Raw genomic sequence first — 17231 nt, forward strand, 5'->3', positions numbered from 1 at the left:
TAGACATTCTTTGGCAGCATCATTTTCTTTTGTAGTGCATCGGGACGGCGTTGGGCTAGACGGAGACGGACCATACAGACATGGAGAACGTCATGATCTGATACGATTTTATTCTTAGAAAAAAATACCTTAGACTTTGTACCGTGTTAGCCGACACTGTACTGACACTGTACCCTCCGTGCCAGAGCGACGCCAAATGTGCACCCCAAACTTCGCGCCCATTCCGCCTTCGGGCCCTTGACCTCGTCCAGATCACAACCCTCAAAACCTACCCAACGCTGAGCCATTGAGTGCTGGCCAGGACCGGCAACTCTTCTCTGCAATGGCGTCCATCTGCCTGCGATCCTGCCGCGTGCAGTCCGTCCTCCGATCCGCCAGAAATCCTACCACCGTCCGCCCCAGAATCCCTAGCAACATCCCCCGACGTCATGCTTCTACTGGCACCGGCTCCTCGACGGAATCCCAGGCCGGTTCGGGTCTGAAGACTGGCCTGTACAGCATTGCCCTCGTCGGTTCCCTCTACGTCTCCTATCTCTATGTAACCGATACGAGGGCCTCCATCCACGCATTGTCACCCATGTTGATGCGCTTTGCATGGAGCGACGCCGAGGACGCTCACCATGCCGGCACTGGCATGATGAAAACTCTCTACGATCTCGGCCTACACATCCGCGAACGTGATAGAACCCTCGCCGAACACCCTGCTCTGGCGACGGAAGTCTACGGAATGAAACTGTCCAACCCCATCGGTATCAGCGCCGGCCTCGACAAGCACGCCGACATTCCTGACGCCCTCTTCGCCCTCGGTGCCGGCATCGTTGAGGTTGGTGGCTGCACGCCCCGCCCGCAGGACGGCAACCCTCGCCCGCGTGTCTTCCGCGTTCCCAGTCTCGACGGCATGATCAACCGATACGGTCTCAACTCGCGGGGTGCCGACAGCATGGCCATCACACTGAGGGAGCGCGTGCGCAAGTTCGCTCGCAAGGTTGGCGCGACAGAGCAGGAGGTTCTGGACGGCGAGGCTGGTGTCCCTGCTGGCAGTTTGCTCCCCGGCAGATTGCTGGCTGTGCAGATTGCCAAGAACAAGGAGACGGACCAAAAGGATGTCAATGCCGTTGCTCAGGACTACGTTTACTGCGTGCAACGTCTTGCTAGGTATGCCGATATCCTGGTGGTCAACGTGAGCAGCCCAAACACCCCTGGTCTCCGCGACTTGCAGGCCACCGAGCCTCTGACGAGGCTGTTGAGCGCCGTGGTTCAGGAGGCTCGCAAGGTCGACCGCAAGGTTGCCCCCAAGGTCATGGTCAAGGTCTCCCCTGACGAGGAGGAGGATGCCCAAATTGAGGGTATCGTCCAGGCTGTCTGCAGCAGCGGTGTCGACGGTGTCATCGTGGGCAACACCACCAACCGTCGCACAGGCATCGTTCCCCAAGGCGTCAAGCTTACTGTCAAGGAGCAGAAGGCGCTGCAGGAGACGGGTGGTTACTCGGGACCCGCCATGTACAGCAGAACCCTGGATCTGGTCGGAAGATATCGCAAGAAGCTCGATGCCCAGACCCTCCAAACCGGCTCGGCCGAGGAGGCGGCTGCTATTCCTGATGTCGACGGCTCCCTCTCCGGCAAGCTTCACGATTTGATCGAGGGCAAGGATACACCGAGAAAGGTCATCTTCGCGACAGGCGGCATTACAAATGGAGAGCAGGCGCTCAAGATCCTCAATGCGGGCGCCAGCGTGGCCATGGTGTACACTGGCTTGACGTACGGCGGACCGGGAACAATTACAAAGATAAAACGGGAGATTAAGGACCAGGCGTAGAATACCAACTTCACAAATAGAAGATTGACTGCTCAGTGCAGAATAATCCGGGCTCTTGACATCTGCTCTCATCGTATGAATCGAGTAGATCAAATGTGCGGACCCCGAGAAATCCACCCCGCCGACTCTTGTGGAGACTACCCCGAGAACTAAGCCACCACAACCCACCATAATCTTAACCAAACAATTGATGGAATCGCGCATAGTAAGTTCCTCTCCGCAACACAAGTTTGAAGAATGTTGATGTATTATAATTTGGTTGCCTTTGCGGCGTTGTAAAGGAGGGAGAAAAGCAACTGCAAAACGCCCGACTCCGTGTGACCTGGCAGCAATCGGCGCCTATCAAGCTACCCTTTCCTGCGTACAATCATATTCTCCTGCCACCTCTTTTCCACGATGATGCCGTTGATGATGCCCTAGCAATGCAAACCGCCGATCCTCCTCTAAATGCTAGACTGAGACCGGGTACTATGTCTACTCCTGGCCCGCGAGGACAAACTCGGGCGCATTCTCAAAGCCGACAACGGTTACAGGCTGAAGCTGAGCAAGCTTCACCAGCTTCTCGCGGGCTGCTTCGTTGAGCTTGACCTCACCATTCTTCTCCTCGCGAGGGCGCACCTCGATCCCAGTGGGGTAAAGGTGCTCAATCTCGACATCCTCGCCGAGCTCAAAGAGCTCAGACTTCTCACGGAAGCACCAAGGACGGCCGTCTCTCATGACCAAGTCGTGCGTGTCGCGGACGTCCTTGGCGTGCAGAGAACGGTACCCGCCGTCTAGGGAGACGGCGATGGAGCTGTGCCAGGGGGTACGGGGGAAGCCGTCGGGGTTGTGCTTCTCGACCAGCAGCGGCATGGAGAGCTTGACGGCGCCGCTGGAGGGGTGGATGGAGAGGCGGACATGGTCGGGGCAGGTGGCGAGGATGATCTTGGTGAAGGACTCGGCGCGCATCATCATCTTCATGGCGACCTCCTTGACAACCTTGCGGTACTTGTGACCCGAGGTGGCGTGGGCCGCAACGGGACTGTTGCGAAGATCCGTCTCCAGGAAGCGGATGAAGCCGCGGTAGGTCATGAGCGTGTCGTTGTCCGTCTCCATGAGGGCGCGGACGTCCTTGTCCGGGTCGCCGAATTGAGCCTCAAGGGTCTTGCGGCTCTCGTCGACAAGTTCCATGTACTTTTCCTTGGTGAGGGGCTCGTTTTCGTTGGTGAGGCCGAGGAAGTCCATGACGCGGAGGAGCTTGATGCCGTCGTAGCCCTTTTGCGCTGCCATGTCCATGAGAGTGGCGCCGTACTCCCAGGTCTCGTCGTCTGAGATGCCGACGACGTCTAATCGGCGAGTTAGATATCGGACACACAAGTATGGCTTCCCAGGAAGGGAAGGGCTTACCGTTGAAGACCAAACCATCAGTGGCAATGTGAACCTCGGCACCATGGGTATAGACCTTGCCAATTTCCACGCAGAGGTCGTTGAGTCTTGCAAGGGCCAGGTCCTCTCCTAGATCAGGGAGAACACCCGTCACCTTGTCGGTGCGGTTGATGCTCTTCCATGGGAAGGCAGGGATGATCATCTTGACTGACTCTCCCTTCTTGACGTACTCCTCAACACGACCGTGGAACATCTTGCGTCCAAGCCACTCGTGGTTCTCCTGGCCCTCGGGGATGATGTGTCTTCCGAAGGCTTGGAGAACGTCCAGAATCTTGTGAGCGACTTGCTCAGAAGACTGCTCGAGGGGAGGTGTGGGAAGTGTCTCTGTGATGGTAGGGGCATCTATATCCAGGGTGTTAGTTGGATGGCTCTCGAAGCAACAATGATGGATGTAGCTCACCTCCTTCAACGACATCGTCGATGACGGCATCGATGCTGGCATTTCTCAAAGGGCTATGGAAAGCACTGAAGGGACTTTTCGTTGCGCTGACAGGGCTCCTCAACGTCTGTTCAGGAGGCTGCAGGTCGACGGGGTCAATGGGAGAACCGATTTCAAGGTCGGAGAACCCGACACGCATCTGCCTGAGAGGGCTGAGGGGGCTTCTTAAGTCTGAGACACTGAGGGGAGAGATGGAGCTGAGGGGGCTCTTGAGCTCCGAGCCAAGACTCGGGCGTCTGTAGGTCGGAGCACGGAGCTGGAGAACCGGTCTCGCCATGAGTTTCCCGGTGGAGGCTGCCGGCTTCTTGGCGTCCGTGGGAGACACGGGGACGGGGTCTGCTGCGGAGATGGCCATTTTGATGATTTGCTTAGGTATGGGAGAAGGAATTGAGAAGAGATAGGGAAAGTGAATACCGGAAGACGATGGCAATGAACTTAAGAAGGAAGAAAGGAAATGTTGTTTGATCGTATTAGAGGAAGAGGGTGATCTGGGTTGTAGATAATCGATATCAACCATGGCTGGTCTTGGAGATTCTTCTTATACTTGAGATTCACTTTAACCTGGAATAGGTAGGGACCTCCTCAGAGAATGCCATCTGGATATCTCGTAGTATTCCGCATGCATTCAGGACGCTACTCGGAAACTTTCCCATTGTCGAAGCCCAGGCTTGAATCGCAGTGCACCGTGGCGTCTAGGCTGAGCTACCACAAGCCAAGGCTGGAGTCTGGCCATGGATATGCATCGTTACATGGGAGTGGCCGTGTCTGCATGCACCTGCAGAGCGGCCGAGGGTACGCGTTGCCTTTCTCAATGGTCTGACTACCTTTACCTGACTTGACTCAAAATAAGCACACCTGATGGTCCCAGGCTGGAGGCAAAAGGCATTGTCTTACCTCGTGTCGGCGATGAGACTAGGTCAACACCGGCTATACCGGCATGATGGGCACGAATCCTTAGCTTTACCCACTGCTCGCGCGTGCGTCCCCTGATTTTCATGATTGCCAAGAACAGATGGGAACTTGGTGGTATCCATGAATCTTGTGGAGGCACCTCCCACGTTTGGAGGCTTTTGGAACGTAACACAACCTAGCCCTAACCGTGTCGTTTGGCTGAAGAGGCTTGACTTGGCTGTTGGCTACTAGTCCCAGAGCAGGTCAGCCAATGGATTGACACGTCTGGATTAGTCCTGGCCTAAGTGCTCGAGCTAAGCCCATCCGATTTTAGGTTCGGGAAGCTGGGAAAATGATCCATCACCAAATGTGTCTTGAACTTGTTGGTTCGCCCGTCGCATTCCGGTCATCTCTGTTGTGTGTCCTAGTCAGCCAGGCTGAGCTGGTATCGCCGGCGCCGTGAGCGAGGCGCTGGTTTGGTAAACTCAATTACATGCCGTATCCGGAGACTTTGGGTAGCTATTTTCGATTTGCCGTAAAAGAACCAATGGCTCGGTATAGCATTCTGCGTCTTGAGCATCTCGATTTCCTTTTGTCGACATGATAACCCCTCGTTTTCTGTTCTAGTTGATCCACAATCGAAAGTTTGGCATTCATTCCTCGAATTGCTTCCCATTCTTCGGTAACTTTACTGGACCAACTAGCTTCAAGTTGCTCACATTTCGGGTCGCCATGATGGAGAAAGATCTCCCAACTCTGCCCATCGTCCAAAGCGTGCCATACGATGAGCACCATCAACTGGCACCTTCCGAGCACCACGCCCACACCACAAACTACGACCACAACCAAGTAATCATGTCCAACAACGACGAGCATCATGTCCGACCCCAAAGCCAGAGCCTTTCCGAAGGCCAACAACGATCACTACAGGCAGACGAAGAAAAGGCTGAACTAGTTCATCCCGTTCTTGACGGGCCAGACGGTGGTTTCCAAGGCTGGCTCCAAGTCCTCGTCGCATTTCTGCTCGTATTAGACGGCTTCGGTTTCATCACTGCCTTTGGCGTTTTCCAGGCTTCATACGTCAAAATTTTACCGGACAGTTCAACCTCCGACATCTCATGGATCGGTTCGATGCAAATATTCCTCCTTTTCCTCCTAGGAACCCTGAGTGGCAGACTCATCGACGCCGGCCACTTCAGAATTACCTTGATCACCGGCATCGTCTTCCAAGTCGGAGGCATCTTTGGAGCCTCATTCTCCAGCAAATACTGGCACTTTTTGCTGTCACAAGGCATAGCCACGGGTATCGGCAACGGTATGCACTTCACCGCGCTCGTCTGGCTGGTCTCGCAATACTTCACAAAGAGGCGGGGTCTAGCGCTCGGGATCAGTTCCTGCGGTGCTCCCATCGGTGCCGTCATCTTTACCATCATCGCTCGTGAGATGATCCCAAGAACGGGAATCCAGTGGACGCTTCGCACTATGGGTTTCTTGGTTCTTGCTGACAGCATCGTCATCTACCTCATTGCGCGACCTAAAGCTGCGACCCGCAAGGGTGGTCCCTTGCTCGAACTGTCAGCCTTCAAGGAACTGCCGTACCTCTTATTCACCGTTGGCATGTTCTTCGCCTTGTTGGGCGTCTACTTCGCATATTATTATGTACGTATCTTCACGGATTGTCTCTTGCCATTTTCATCAGAAATGATAGACTAACATCTTCCTCACCAGGTCCCCCTTTTCAGTCGCAACAAGCTCAACCTCGATGACAGCGGAGCCTTGACTGTCCTCATCGTCATGTCGGCCGTGGGCATAATTGGTCGACTTGTGCCCCCATACCTCGCTGACAAGAGCATCAAACCTCTCAGAACACTCGTTATATCACTGCTTTTGAGTAGCCTCAACGTCTTTGCCTGGATCGCCGTGAGCTCCATGGCTGGACTCTACGCCTGGGTCATTGCATACGCCTTCACCGCCAACGCAGTGCAGACGCTCTTCACGGCATCGATGGGCGAGGTCACGTCGGACATGTCAAAGCTCGGGGTACGCATTGGCATGGTCTTCACCATTGTCAGTTTTGCTTGTCTCGCTGGTCCACCCATTGGCGGAAGTCTTGTTGGGCTGAATCACGGCGATTTCCTCTATGCGCAACTATTTGCTGGCGCTTCCATGCTGCTGGGTGGTCTTTTGGTTGCACTTGCGAAGATAAAGCAGGTTGGACAGAAGGACTTTTGGCGGATTTAAGACTCTCGTTCACCTTCCTTTTCATCTTTCTTTAAGGATACCATATTTTTATCTGATGCAACTGCGCTTGCTGTAGCAAAAGCATCGGATGGCGTTTCCCAGTCTCGGGGGGGATTGGCGTAGGGCGTTTGATTCTGGATTAGATTATTGGGGACAAGGGTGAGAATTCGAAGTATACAATATTGCCAAAGAATGAAATATCACTTGCCACCATATCTATTGGCGAACTCCCGCATCGAATCCATGGCATCAGAATCTTCCGACGGGCTTCCCTCACATCGCGTTCATGTTATTCACGGCTCATAGCAAAGCCCTCCATCCAAGACCGGAAATTGCGGCACATTCTTGGCAATCTTGGAAGCTTCCCCCTCACCGGATATCAGGCAGAGAAGCTCGCACTCTAGAGCTATCGTGGCTTACCCAGAATTCGGGCCAGAGGGTCTTTGAAGCCGTTTCGAGCTTGGCGCCAATCGGCTAGTTGCTATGGCGTCTTTGAGTAAACCGCCCTATTCGCTGAAGAGAATCGGAAAGTAGAAATTCATCTGAACGACACTTGACAGCCCTTTGCTGAAATCGATGTAGGATGCAAGCGGCTTGACATCTTTGGCTAGATCAGTTTAAGCGAGCCAGCTTTTAGCTCGTACCTTAAATCCTTTGTCAAAGTGGCTATTCCTATTCGACGGAAGCCGCTGCGAGCCCAGTCAGTCGACTCACTCAACTTGATCTAGCCAGCCTAGCTCGTTCCACAGCCCTAGAACCAGCAGTGCGGTGCCACGCTTCGCCGAACGTGACACAGAGCTAATAAGTTTCCGAGACCAGAAATAAAACAATCAGGTGGCGTGCTCGAGAATATCTTAGCACACTTGCCACAGCAAGGGGTATCACTCAATGGCACCAATAAATTATCAGGCAAATTGCAGGTCGGCAGCAAACAAGCACAGCAGCAGACCCTGGCTCTATGCGATGAGTACCTTAGTATCAAACCAAGCAACCTTTGCAAACAAGTTGTCTACAAGTATGCCGGCAGATCCGTGCTTAAGCGGCATGGCAACCATGTATGTCAGGTATTGTGGCGTTGGCCGCGTGCGGCAACTCCTCAATTGCTGGCATTTCAGCTTCAAGCCACATGCAGCTCGACGTCTTGCCCAGTCGTTCAACGCTCAGCCCAACCCGACGGGAAAGCCACGAGCGTGCCACCTCGGAAGCACCGTAAGACCCTGGGATCCCGACATTCTATTTTCTCTCTGCCCTTGGCGTAAGTCTGGGGGCAAACTAACCCCATGCGCCGGGATCACGAATGTCGCCGGCCGGCTAGGCAGTTCGACGAATTCCGTGAGGGCCTTCTCAAATAAATGAAATGCACAGTCAGATGGCAGTGTTTTCAGTTCTGATGCATTAGTTATAAGTCGTACGCAGACGTCTGGGTCGCACTTTTCGGTCCGTTTTACTGTCACTTCAACCCTTCCATCACTGCCTTTGCCTTTGGTCCCGACAACAAGATGAAGCCTTCAGTATCAGCGGCCTTGAGGTATTTCAAATCTTCTCACGCGAGCCTATTCTTCGTCAGCGCTAACATACTCCAAGCTTGTGTGGCCTCCTTTCGGGTATCTCACAGACAGTGCATGCCTTGTCTGGGACTGCGGCGAGTATCTCCACAACTACGCCAACCCCAACCTGTTTGCCCCGATATTTGGGAGCCAAATCGAGCGAGAAGAAAGCTAGCCCACCGTGGGGTAACCGCACATGCGAATCTGATCCTGAGAATGTGCCTGACACTGGCGTCGTGCGAAAATACGAGTGGACGATACAACGGGCTGTCCTAGCACCTGATGGATTTGGTACGTTACATCAACCCTTAGCCTCACCATCAGATGATCTCTATTTCGATCGAGCAAGGCAGATCGCATCTTTCGCCTACCCCTAGCCAGTGACTGATCATAGTCATTGCCTACAGAACAAACACTTCTCACTGTCAATGGCCAGTTCCCTGGGCCTCTCGTTGAGGCGAACTGGGGGGATATTGTCGAGATCACCGTCCACAACAACATCACGGGTCCGGAGGAAGGCACAGCGATGCATTGGCATGGGTGAGTCCATAATAAATCACGTCCCCACAGCCGTTGGCTACTTTATGCTAACGTTCTTACAAGCATACACCAGCAAGGGACTGGACTCATGGATGGAGTCAGCGGTATCACGCAATGTCCCATTGTACCTGGTGGGAGTTTCACCTATCGTTGGAAAGCCAGCACGTATGGATCGACATGGTACCATGGCCACCATGCGCTGCAGTATGGCGGAGGTCTGTGGGGTCCTATGGTTATCTACGGCCCTTCTCACGTCGAATACGATCTCGACTTGGGCCCCGTCACACTCTCCGACTACTATCACTACCCTTACGAGAAGATTGCCTCGGATGCCATATCAACCAGTAACGATACCAGCGTCTACGCCCCTCAATCGAATAACCAGTTGATCAACGGAATGAATCACTTCAACTGCTCACTTGCTCCCGCGAATACGACTTGCAAGAGCAATGCTCCACGCGCATCCTTGAGATTCAAGTCTGGCAAAGTTCATAAGCTCCGGTTGATCAACACAAGTGTCGAGGCTATGCAAATCTTTTCCATAGACGGCCACAAGATCATTGTGACCACAATGGACTTCGTGCCTGTAGAGCCTTACGAAGTGGAGTACATCATCCTCGGTGTCGGCATGAGAGCTGAAGTTCTCGTCAAGGGTAATGGAGATCCGAAGCGGTCTTACTACATGCGCTCAAGAATTCAGTGTGCCGCCACCAAAGTTAACGAGACACTGGGCACTATCTATTATGACGAGACGCCCACCACGGTCGTTCCAGCCACCAAAACTGTTGCGCCTCTGCCAAGCTTCACTGCAACATGCGGTGATGTAAGTGCTACTTATTTTAATCTCCCTTCCAACTAGCTCGTCATGCTAATTCAACCTGTCTTGGTAGCCTGATCTTCACTTGAAGAAGCCAATTTACAAGAAGCGTGTCCCTAAGCCTGATCTTACACTTCTCTACGACATCGACTTCAGATCAAACGCTAGCGGCAATCATCAGTGGCTGATGAACAATGTGACATTCAAAGCCGACTGGAGCCGCCCGTTGTACATCGAGGCAGTAGATGGTCACGCCGAGTATCTTAAGGATCCCCAGCACATCTTGGCCACGATTCCTGACGATGTCCGCCATGTTCGTGTTGTGCTGAACAACCATTTCTCCGTCCATCCGATGCACATTCATGGCGGTGACTTCCAGATCCTGAGCGAATCGGATGGGTTCTACAACGGCACTCTGAAGTATCCCAAGAACCCGGCCCGCGCCGACACGGAACTTCTCCGGCGTAACGGAAATCTTGTTGTGCAGTTTGAAGCAAAGAATCCAGGAATCTGGAGCTTCCATTGCCATACTGCGTGGCACGCTAGCGTTGGTCTCTACATCAACTTTTTGGTCAAGCCAAAGACAGTCCGACAAAGCAAGATCCCTGATGATGTTCGCGAGGTTTGCGCGGCCTGGGATGACTACGTACAATTACACGGCGAGAATGCTCTACCTTTCGATAGTGGGCTTCGATAAAAAGGGGATATGTAGCTGACAGATTGTTCCGTGATTGATTTGCCTTTGGGAGCGTCACTTGACGTGGACATAGTGGAATTTGCATAGCGGGGAGTTCAATTGATTTCTTCAGATTTTAAACTAATTAAGTATCTAATATAATCACTTCAATCATGGACAAAGAATAACACTCCTACACCCAGCTTCGACTAAAGTATCTTATATTACACCAAATAAGAGCGTGCCCAGGCTCAAATGTAGGTACAAAAGCTTTATACCGTCCACCATATGACGAAAAACACGACGTATCATCCCATTTAGAACAGCCGGACTTGCTAAACTTCTGTAGATGGTAAAGCTTGGCACTCGATGCTATGCAAGTTCTTGTCCCAACAACCTTCTGGTACGCAGTTACTTCCTATGTTCGCCGTTTCGAAAGCTGGAATGCTGCAAGAAGAGACCTTAAGGTTCTTCAACAAATATCATTCCATGTTCTCGTTCCTGCACGGCGATTTGTTCATCAGCTCTTGTGCTTCGGGATCCCCACACTGTCGCCTTGACCAGAAACCACCGGAAAGCCAGAGAGTCGCATCAAGGGACCGCTTTCTCAGGGTTGTAGGTGCGACTCCACAACTTGTAGTAGCGTCCCAAATGTTAGAAGCTACTCCTGCGGCATAACGATGCCCGCTTGTCTGTTGGATGACGAAGCCTATGACCGCAATGGGGCAATAGATAGCCACCTGCACGACCGCGACTGGCACAAACAGCACACAGCCAGCCAACCATAAGAGCATGATGATTGACTGTATAATCGAGAGAAGGAGCCAGAAGATAAGTCGCGGTTTCGGTCTGGTTGGACATTGAGGTTGTGGTGTGATGCTATCTTCACGCATGTCGATAGCCGCCGTCATGAAGGACACCGCCAACACGACTGCAGAGAACACGGTGGCCATCATCACCAAGTGGTTGACTAAGACTTGCAGATGAGGATCCATGGCTTTGTTCAAAGTTAAGAAGAAGTTGTCGAAGAAATCGGATTGTGTTGAAAACGTGATCGTGATGGTTACACAAGATCGCGGTTGGCCAAGGGCTGATTTATTCAGAGCAGAGTGGAGACTGCGAGAGCGGAATGCAAATGAACACTTGAGATAGCCAGAACAATATCGTCATGCCAACAAGGTAGTGTACCCGTATCGAGAGCCGGTCGCTGCGGTACTTGCTAGTACAAATTCCTCCCGATGAACCTTAATAAATAGGTAGAAATCACGCTGCAATCCAGGATCCAGACCGCCGGATTTTGATTTGACTTTGAATGATTTGATTACTGTTAATAGGTTAAACCGAGACGGCTATGGTGTGCTATGCACAAGACTTCTAGCTTAAGCACCCTCCGCTTGCATGGTTTGGGTGGCCTCAAATGGGAAGTCTTTGAAGGGACATATAATTGAATACGAGAAACTAGTGTCTTTCGCATCAGAGCGACTAAAGATTTGCCCACGGCTTGTATTCCTCCTCACACATGAGTTTTTGGAACTGGCGTCGCCTGATGCCAACGTTTCCACCATCAAACAAGGGGAAAACAGCAGCATCTGCCAGAAGGCGCGAGAAGCCAGCGCTTTCAGCGTACGAGGTCCTGGTCTTCCGTAAGCATGCATTCAAGTACTGAGTCCAAGACCGGAAGTCAACTTACATGCCAACCACTTGCATGCAGTCCCAGACGCAGGTGACTGCTGAATCACTGCTGTAGATTTTGGCTGTAAGGCAGGATTCGAAGCGAGATTTCGCATCTCCTGGACCGTTGTCCAAGCTGTCGAGTGCTTTCCATACGAGCATTCGGGAAGTATCGATCTTGATTTTCGCACCGATGAGCAGGTCTGCAGGACTCTGTCTTTGGATAATGGGCATGGATCCGCCGCGATGGTCGTTCTTTGCGAATTTGAGTGCCTTTTCGAAAGCGGCGCGCATGGTACCGACTGCCATGGCCCCAACAAGAGCTCCGGAGATGCCAAAGGCTTGTTCGATGTATGGTCCGGCCTTGCCGGGGGCAAAAAGAACGTGATCAGCTGGCACTTTGAAGTTGGCGTATCGGGTGTGAGGACCAGTGACAGCAATGTGCCCGAAGAGCTCAGGTTCGCTGAGAAGTTCAAAGGCCTCTGGGGTGTTTTGAGCCACAATCTCTCGAGTCACCATAAGTACCATCAAATTGTCTGCAGGGTTGACGTCGGACTTCTCTGAGAGGCCGTCCTCAGAATACCGTGCGCACAGGCACGTAAGTTCTGCTCCTTTGCCGTCCCAGCCGGCACTGTTTGTGGTCCATAGCTATTGCAAAATTAGACTTAGCTCGGCCGAACTGTACTGATGTCTTACCTTTTCGAGATTGACAATGTAGAAATCGCCCTCTTTCCTGGCAGTTACTCCAAGACCCTTCCCTCCTTGTTCAAGGTGATTCGCAGTTCCACCTGGTTCGGAATGAGCCAGACTTGCCAGGGGATCACCTTCACCGGAGAGGAAAGGCTTCAAGAACCTCTCCTGCTGCTCGGCTGTGCCGCCAAGAGCCAGAGGTAACAATCCTAAAGCACTACCGACTAGGTGGATCACAATGCTGGACTCGACTGCATAAAGCTCCTCCAGAAGGAAGGCAGTCTCCAAGAGGGTATCTGCGTCACCGCCTGCGGCCTTGGGGATAAAGGCCTTGAGTAATCCCTCTTTTATTAACTTGCCGTAGTAGGGCCGAGTTGCTCGAAACCGCGTGAGTTGGTCAGAGTGCTTAGAGTAATCTGCATAGGCGTGTGTCAGGACTTCTTTTGCAACCTTGGCTCCTTTGGCGCGCAAAGCCTTTTGGTCTTCGGTTAGATTGAATTGGACCATTTTAAGCGTAAATCGATCTTACGACTTGGTCAGCTTCTTATCACTCTCAAAATAAGAACGGAGAGTTACTTGCAGTAATCAATAGATAAGGTATTGTTCCCTGGAGTTTGACTTCCGGTCGTGATGATGCGTTGGAGTAAATATCTCCCGTAGACTTTGAGGCAGCTGGCTCTTATATATCGTGAACATTCTCCTCACAGATCCTGCACTGATTAGGCCTATCGAAAACAGAAGAACGCTCGAGCTGATGCTTCCCATTCAGAACACCAAAACTCCAACAAGTGCCATCTTTCGAGGCATCCCTATCTTCAGCTCTCAGTCGCCGATCAATCGGACTAACTAACATTCTCACTTCCGCGGAAGTGCAGAATTTCAGCAGGGTTGTTCTGTCTTTTACTAACGTTGGAATTGGCCTCCTAGAGACGTGTGTCGCGGTTGGGCATTACCCGCTCGGTGAGTCTGAGGTGTGGCTTTGCGGCTAAGCATTACCCGGTAATGCCAACCACTCGGAGCGGCAACGCTTATCCATACGCCGTATCTAAGTTGATTTTCCCCGCATGCTGTTGATATTGAATCTACCGGAATTCACGGATTGATCTATATCAGATAAACCTCGTCATCACAGCCCCTATCATTGGCCGTGGCGTTAGGAGCAAAGGACACGGTAGTATGGTCACATGGTGAGAATTAGCGTGGATTGGTCCCGTCGATCTCTACATGACGGCTTCAGAATGACTTACACCTAGAAGCTAATTACATAGCCAATACTACATCGAGACAACGACTTGTGAAATTGCTAGGGAGGTGCAGCATGACAGAACTACCTGCTCAGCTACTATTGAACATCAGCGGGGTGCTGGGCTAGTTCCAGTACAGCATGACAAGAAGGGTTCATATGCGCAAAGTAAAAGAAATTAGCCATCCCAATTCATGAGGTAAATAGTAGATTGGGGTAATTATCAATAGCTCGAGATACTACCATGATTCTAGGGACCGGCAATGCAGTATTGAAGGAGGCAGAAATGCACGTTGCACTGATGATGATGGTGATTTTGATCCGGATGATTTAGACGATCTGATTCCAATGAGTAGATGGGGTAGTCTCGTATGCCATCACCTTTGCAATTAAGACTCGCAGTTTTTGGAAATGGAAGGAGAACCTCAAGATCCTCCACTGTAATACTAGGGATACTGACTGTAAGACAACATGCACAACATGAGGCTCAATTCCTCACTCAGCAAGGGCCGTCCTTGACGCCAGGACCACTGTAGTTCTGGCAAGGGGTTTTGGCATCGGTGCAGACGTTTACTAGAGTTGCCTTGTCACCATTGGCCTTGGTGATTCCAGCAACCTCACCTCCATTACGGGCAGTCACGCCCTCAATGTAAACTTCACGGGCGCACTTCTCGCACTATTTCCATGTGGTGAGCTTTTTGCTAAACTCTTATGAGGCGGGAGGAGGAATGGCTCACTGTTCCGCAAGAGCGATAGTGTTAGTATACACGTAGGCAGGTCAGACCTTTCGGTCGCAACTAGGTCAATAGGTCAGTATAGGTCTATTACGTATATATAAGAGGGGAAGATCGTAAGCAGGGCCCGCGATCCCTCTATAGGTATAAGTAAGTAAAAGGGTCCGTTTATATAGACCTAGACTACCTACCTACCTCCCCTACCTAACTACTTAATAGGGCCCTTTTTTATTTTATAATTTAATATTAGTAATCTTCTATTTTTATAATAAAAAAGGGTAAAATAAGGGCTAGGTCCCCTAGCTAACGAGAACTAATAATAAAATCCGCTATTAATCCCCTATTTAAAAATACTTAAAGCTATATATTAAAATTTTAATATAGCTTTTATTATAATTATTTATATAAAAATTTTATTATCCCCTTTTTCTAATTATTTCTTAATTTTTTAATATATATAATCTATATACTTAAACTCTTTAGAAATTATTAAATCTAATATAGTTAAAAAAAGAGCTTTTTATTAATTTAACTACGCCCTAAATACGTACGTTTCTCTCTAAATTAAAGCTTAAGAAGTATATACGTTTATTAAATAACTTATTACTTATAGTATATTATTATTTTAACTACGTATTACTTACCCTTTTATCTTAACTATAATAATTCTTTTATTAACGAATTGCTTAAGGGACTTATTTAATATACTCTTTATAAACCCGTTAACTAGGTTATTATTATTACTAATCTAACGGATCTTATAAAGCTCATAACGTTTATATAATTACTAAAATATTATAATATTTATTATAAAGCTCTTTTCTTTTATAATACCTAGTTTAATAAGGTATTTATATAATAAATATAAATCTATATAAACTATAATAAGGATCTTTAGAATATCGAGTTATTTAGTAATAAGGTCTAAGGTAGTTAAGATAGTATAAGTAACGTTAACGCTTATAACTATCTTATAAACTTTTAATACTAATACGCTCTAAGTAATCCTTTTATTTTTTATAGAGCTATAGTAAATAATATTATTATTAATTATAAAGCTCTTTTTAGTTTATTTTTTATTTATAAGGATAATAATATAACCTAGTTACGAAGTATAATTAGCGTTATTTATAAATAACTTATTTATAAAAATAAAGAGTTTAGTTATAATTAGATCTAATAGTACGAATATAAGCCCTCGGTTTAAATAATCTATTTATTATTTAATATAATAGTTTAGTATAGCGTAGTTAGTAAATAATAGATCTATTTAGTATTAAGTAGTAAATAATATATTAAAAACTATTTTTAGTTAGTAAATTAATATAATATAAGTACCTCGAGCTTACTATTTAATAAATTATTATTTAGTATTTAATACTAAGGGGTTAACTTACTTAAGCTTTTTCCCTTAGTTTTTCTATCTAAATACTATATTACTACCTTTTAATAAGATAATTCTATTATTAAAAATAAATAGCTCGTTAGCTAATAGTTACTACTTTAATTTAGTTAGTAACTTAGTATACTTAAGCTCGGTCTTTTTTTTTAACTAAAGGTTTTATTTAATAATTTAATTATATTATTAGTTTATATTCTAATAATACTAAATAATCCGCTTTCTCTTATTAAGATTAGTAAGTATAGGTCGAATATAAATATTATTATTTAGAGTATTTTTAAATAATACTTATTATATATTACTTATTAGTAAGTATTAGATTTTATAAGACTATATAATAGCTATATAACGTATAAAATAGTACCCTTAGGGTATAAATAACGGATCCGAGTTAGTAATTAGGTAAAAACCTTATAATAAAGAGGTTAGCTCGATTATATATATATTTAAGTAATATTTCGTAACTAAATAACGTAGCCTTTTTAAATTAGAGTCGGGGCTAAGGCGAGGATTAGATATTAACTAGTTCTTTAAATTATTAATAACTATATAAAAATCTCTTTCTTTTTTTTATTATTATACCCTTATATAACTAAGTAAGACTTTTTAATAAAGTTAAGTCCTAGGTTCTTAATTTTATTAATAAATTAAGACTTAAATATCCTTATATCCTTATATTTAGGGCTAAGTTAAATAAATTTAATTATACCTCTCTTAACTAGTTTTAAAAGCTCCTTATTAATAAATTTTATAAAAAATACTCTTAGTATAATAATAATACCCTTATTATAAAGTTTAGTAACTAGCTTAAGATTTATCTCTTTTTTAAATATAAAATAAGTAATAGTTATAGAAGTATTATTATAGCTACGCCGTATTAATATTTTTCTAATCCTCTTCCTCTATAGTAGAGGGTCGTTATTAACTATTATAACGATTTTATTAAAGATTTTATTAATAGCGGCACTATTATTAGTTAGCTAGTTAACTACGGGGATTAATAAATAATTAATATACTTTATTACTATAACTAGTAACTCGGGGTTAACTTTTTTTAAATACTAGGGTTTAATTATAATAACTTAAAAACTTATTAGGC

At 47.7% G+C, this 17231-nt stretch overlaps 6 protein-coding genes across 6 annotated transcripts; 3 read left to right on the plus strand and 3 right to left on the minus strand.

The window, feature by feature from the left end:
- Positions 1-322: 322 nt before the first annotated feature.
- Positions 323-1816, plus strand: CABS01_09745 (dihydroorotate dehydrogenase; the record flags this gene model as incomplete). The annotated part of the gene is made up of 1 exon (XM_060543102.1): positions 323-1816. The coding sequence occupies one exon, from the start codon at positions 323-325 to the stop codon at positions 1814-1816; it is 1494 nt and encodes a 497-aa protein (XP_060399800.1).
- A 474-nt stretch (positions 1817-2290) lies between these two features.
- On the minus strand, positions 2291-4035 carry CABS01_09746 (pyoverdine/dityrosine biosynthesis protein; the record flags this gene model as incomplete). Its single annotated transcript, XM_060543103.1, has 3 exons — positions 2291-3141; positions 3203-3583; positions 3642-4035. 3 exons carry the CDS (start codon positions 4033-4035, stop codon positions 2291-2293), a joined length of 1626 nt encoding a protein of 541 aa, XP_060399801.1.
- Positions 4036-5306: 1271 nt separating this feature from the next.
- CABS01_09747 (major facilitator superfamily transporter) lies at positions 5307-6812 on the plus strand (the record flags this gene model as incomplete). Its single annotated transcript, XM_060543104.1, has 2 exons — positions 5307-6230; positions 6300-6812. The coding sequence occupies 2 exons, from the start codon at positions 5307-5309 to the stop codon at positions 6810-6812; spliced, it is 1437 nt and encodes a 478-aa protein (XP_060399802.1).
- A 1499-nt stretch (positions 6813-8311) lies between these two features.
- Positions 8312-10413, plus strand: CABS01_09748 (multicopper oxidase; the record flags this gene model as incomplete). The annotated part of the gene is made up of 5 exons (XM_060543105.1): positions 8312-8340; positions 8397-8650; positions 8767-8899; positions 8963-9722; positions 9790-10413. 5 exons carry the CDS (start codon positions 8312-8314, stop codon positions 10411-10413), a joined length of 1800 nt encoding a protein of 599 aa, XP_060399803.1.
- Positions 10414-10874: 461 nt separating this feature from the next.
- CABS01_09749 (uncharacterized protein) lies at positions 10875-11387 on the minus strand (the record flags this gene model as incomplete). Its single annotated transcript, XM_060543106.1, has 1 exon — positions 10875-11387. One exon carries the CDS (start codon positions 11385-11387, stop codon positions 10875-10877), a length of 513 nt encoding a protein of 170 aa, XP_060399804.1.
- A 487-nt stretch (positions 11388-11874) lies between these two features.
- Positions 11875-13260, minus strand: CABS01_09750 (uncharacterized protein; the record flags this gene model as incomplete). Its single annotated transcript, XM_060543107.1, has 3 exons — positions 11875-12025; positions 12083-12711; positions 12760-13260. 3 exons carry the CDS (start codon positions 13258-13260, stop codon positions 11875-11877), a joined length of 1281 nt encoding a protein of 426 aa, XP_060399805.1.
- Between the last annotated feature and the right edge of the window lie 3971 nt (positions 13261-17231).

This window comes from Colletotrichum abscissum, assembly GCF_030869225.1.
Source record: "Colletotrichum abscissum strain IMI 504890 chromosome Unknown Scaffold_24.1, whole genome shotgun sequence".
Classification (NCBI taxonomy): domain Eukaryota; kingdom Fungi; phylum Ascomycota; class Sordariomycetes; order Glomerellales; family Glomerellaceae; genus Colletotrichum; species Colletotrichum abscissum.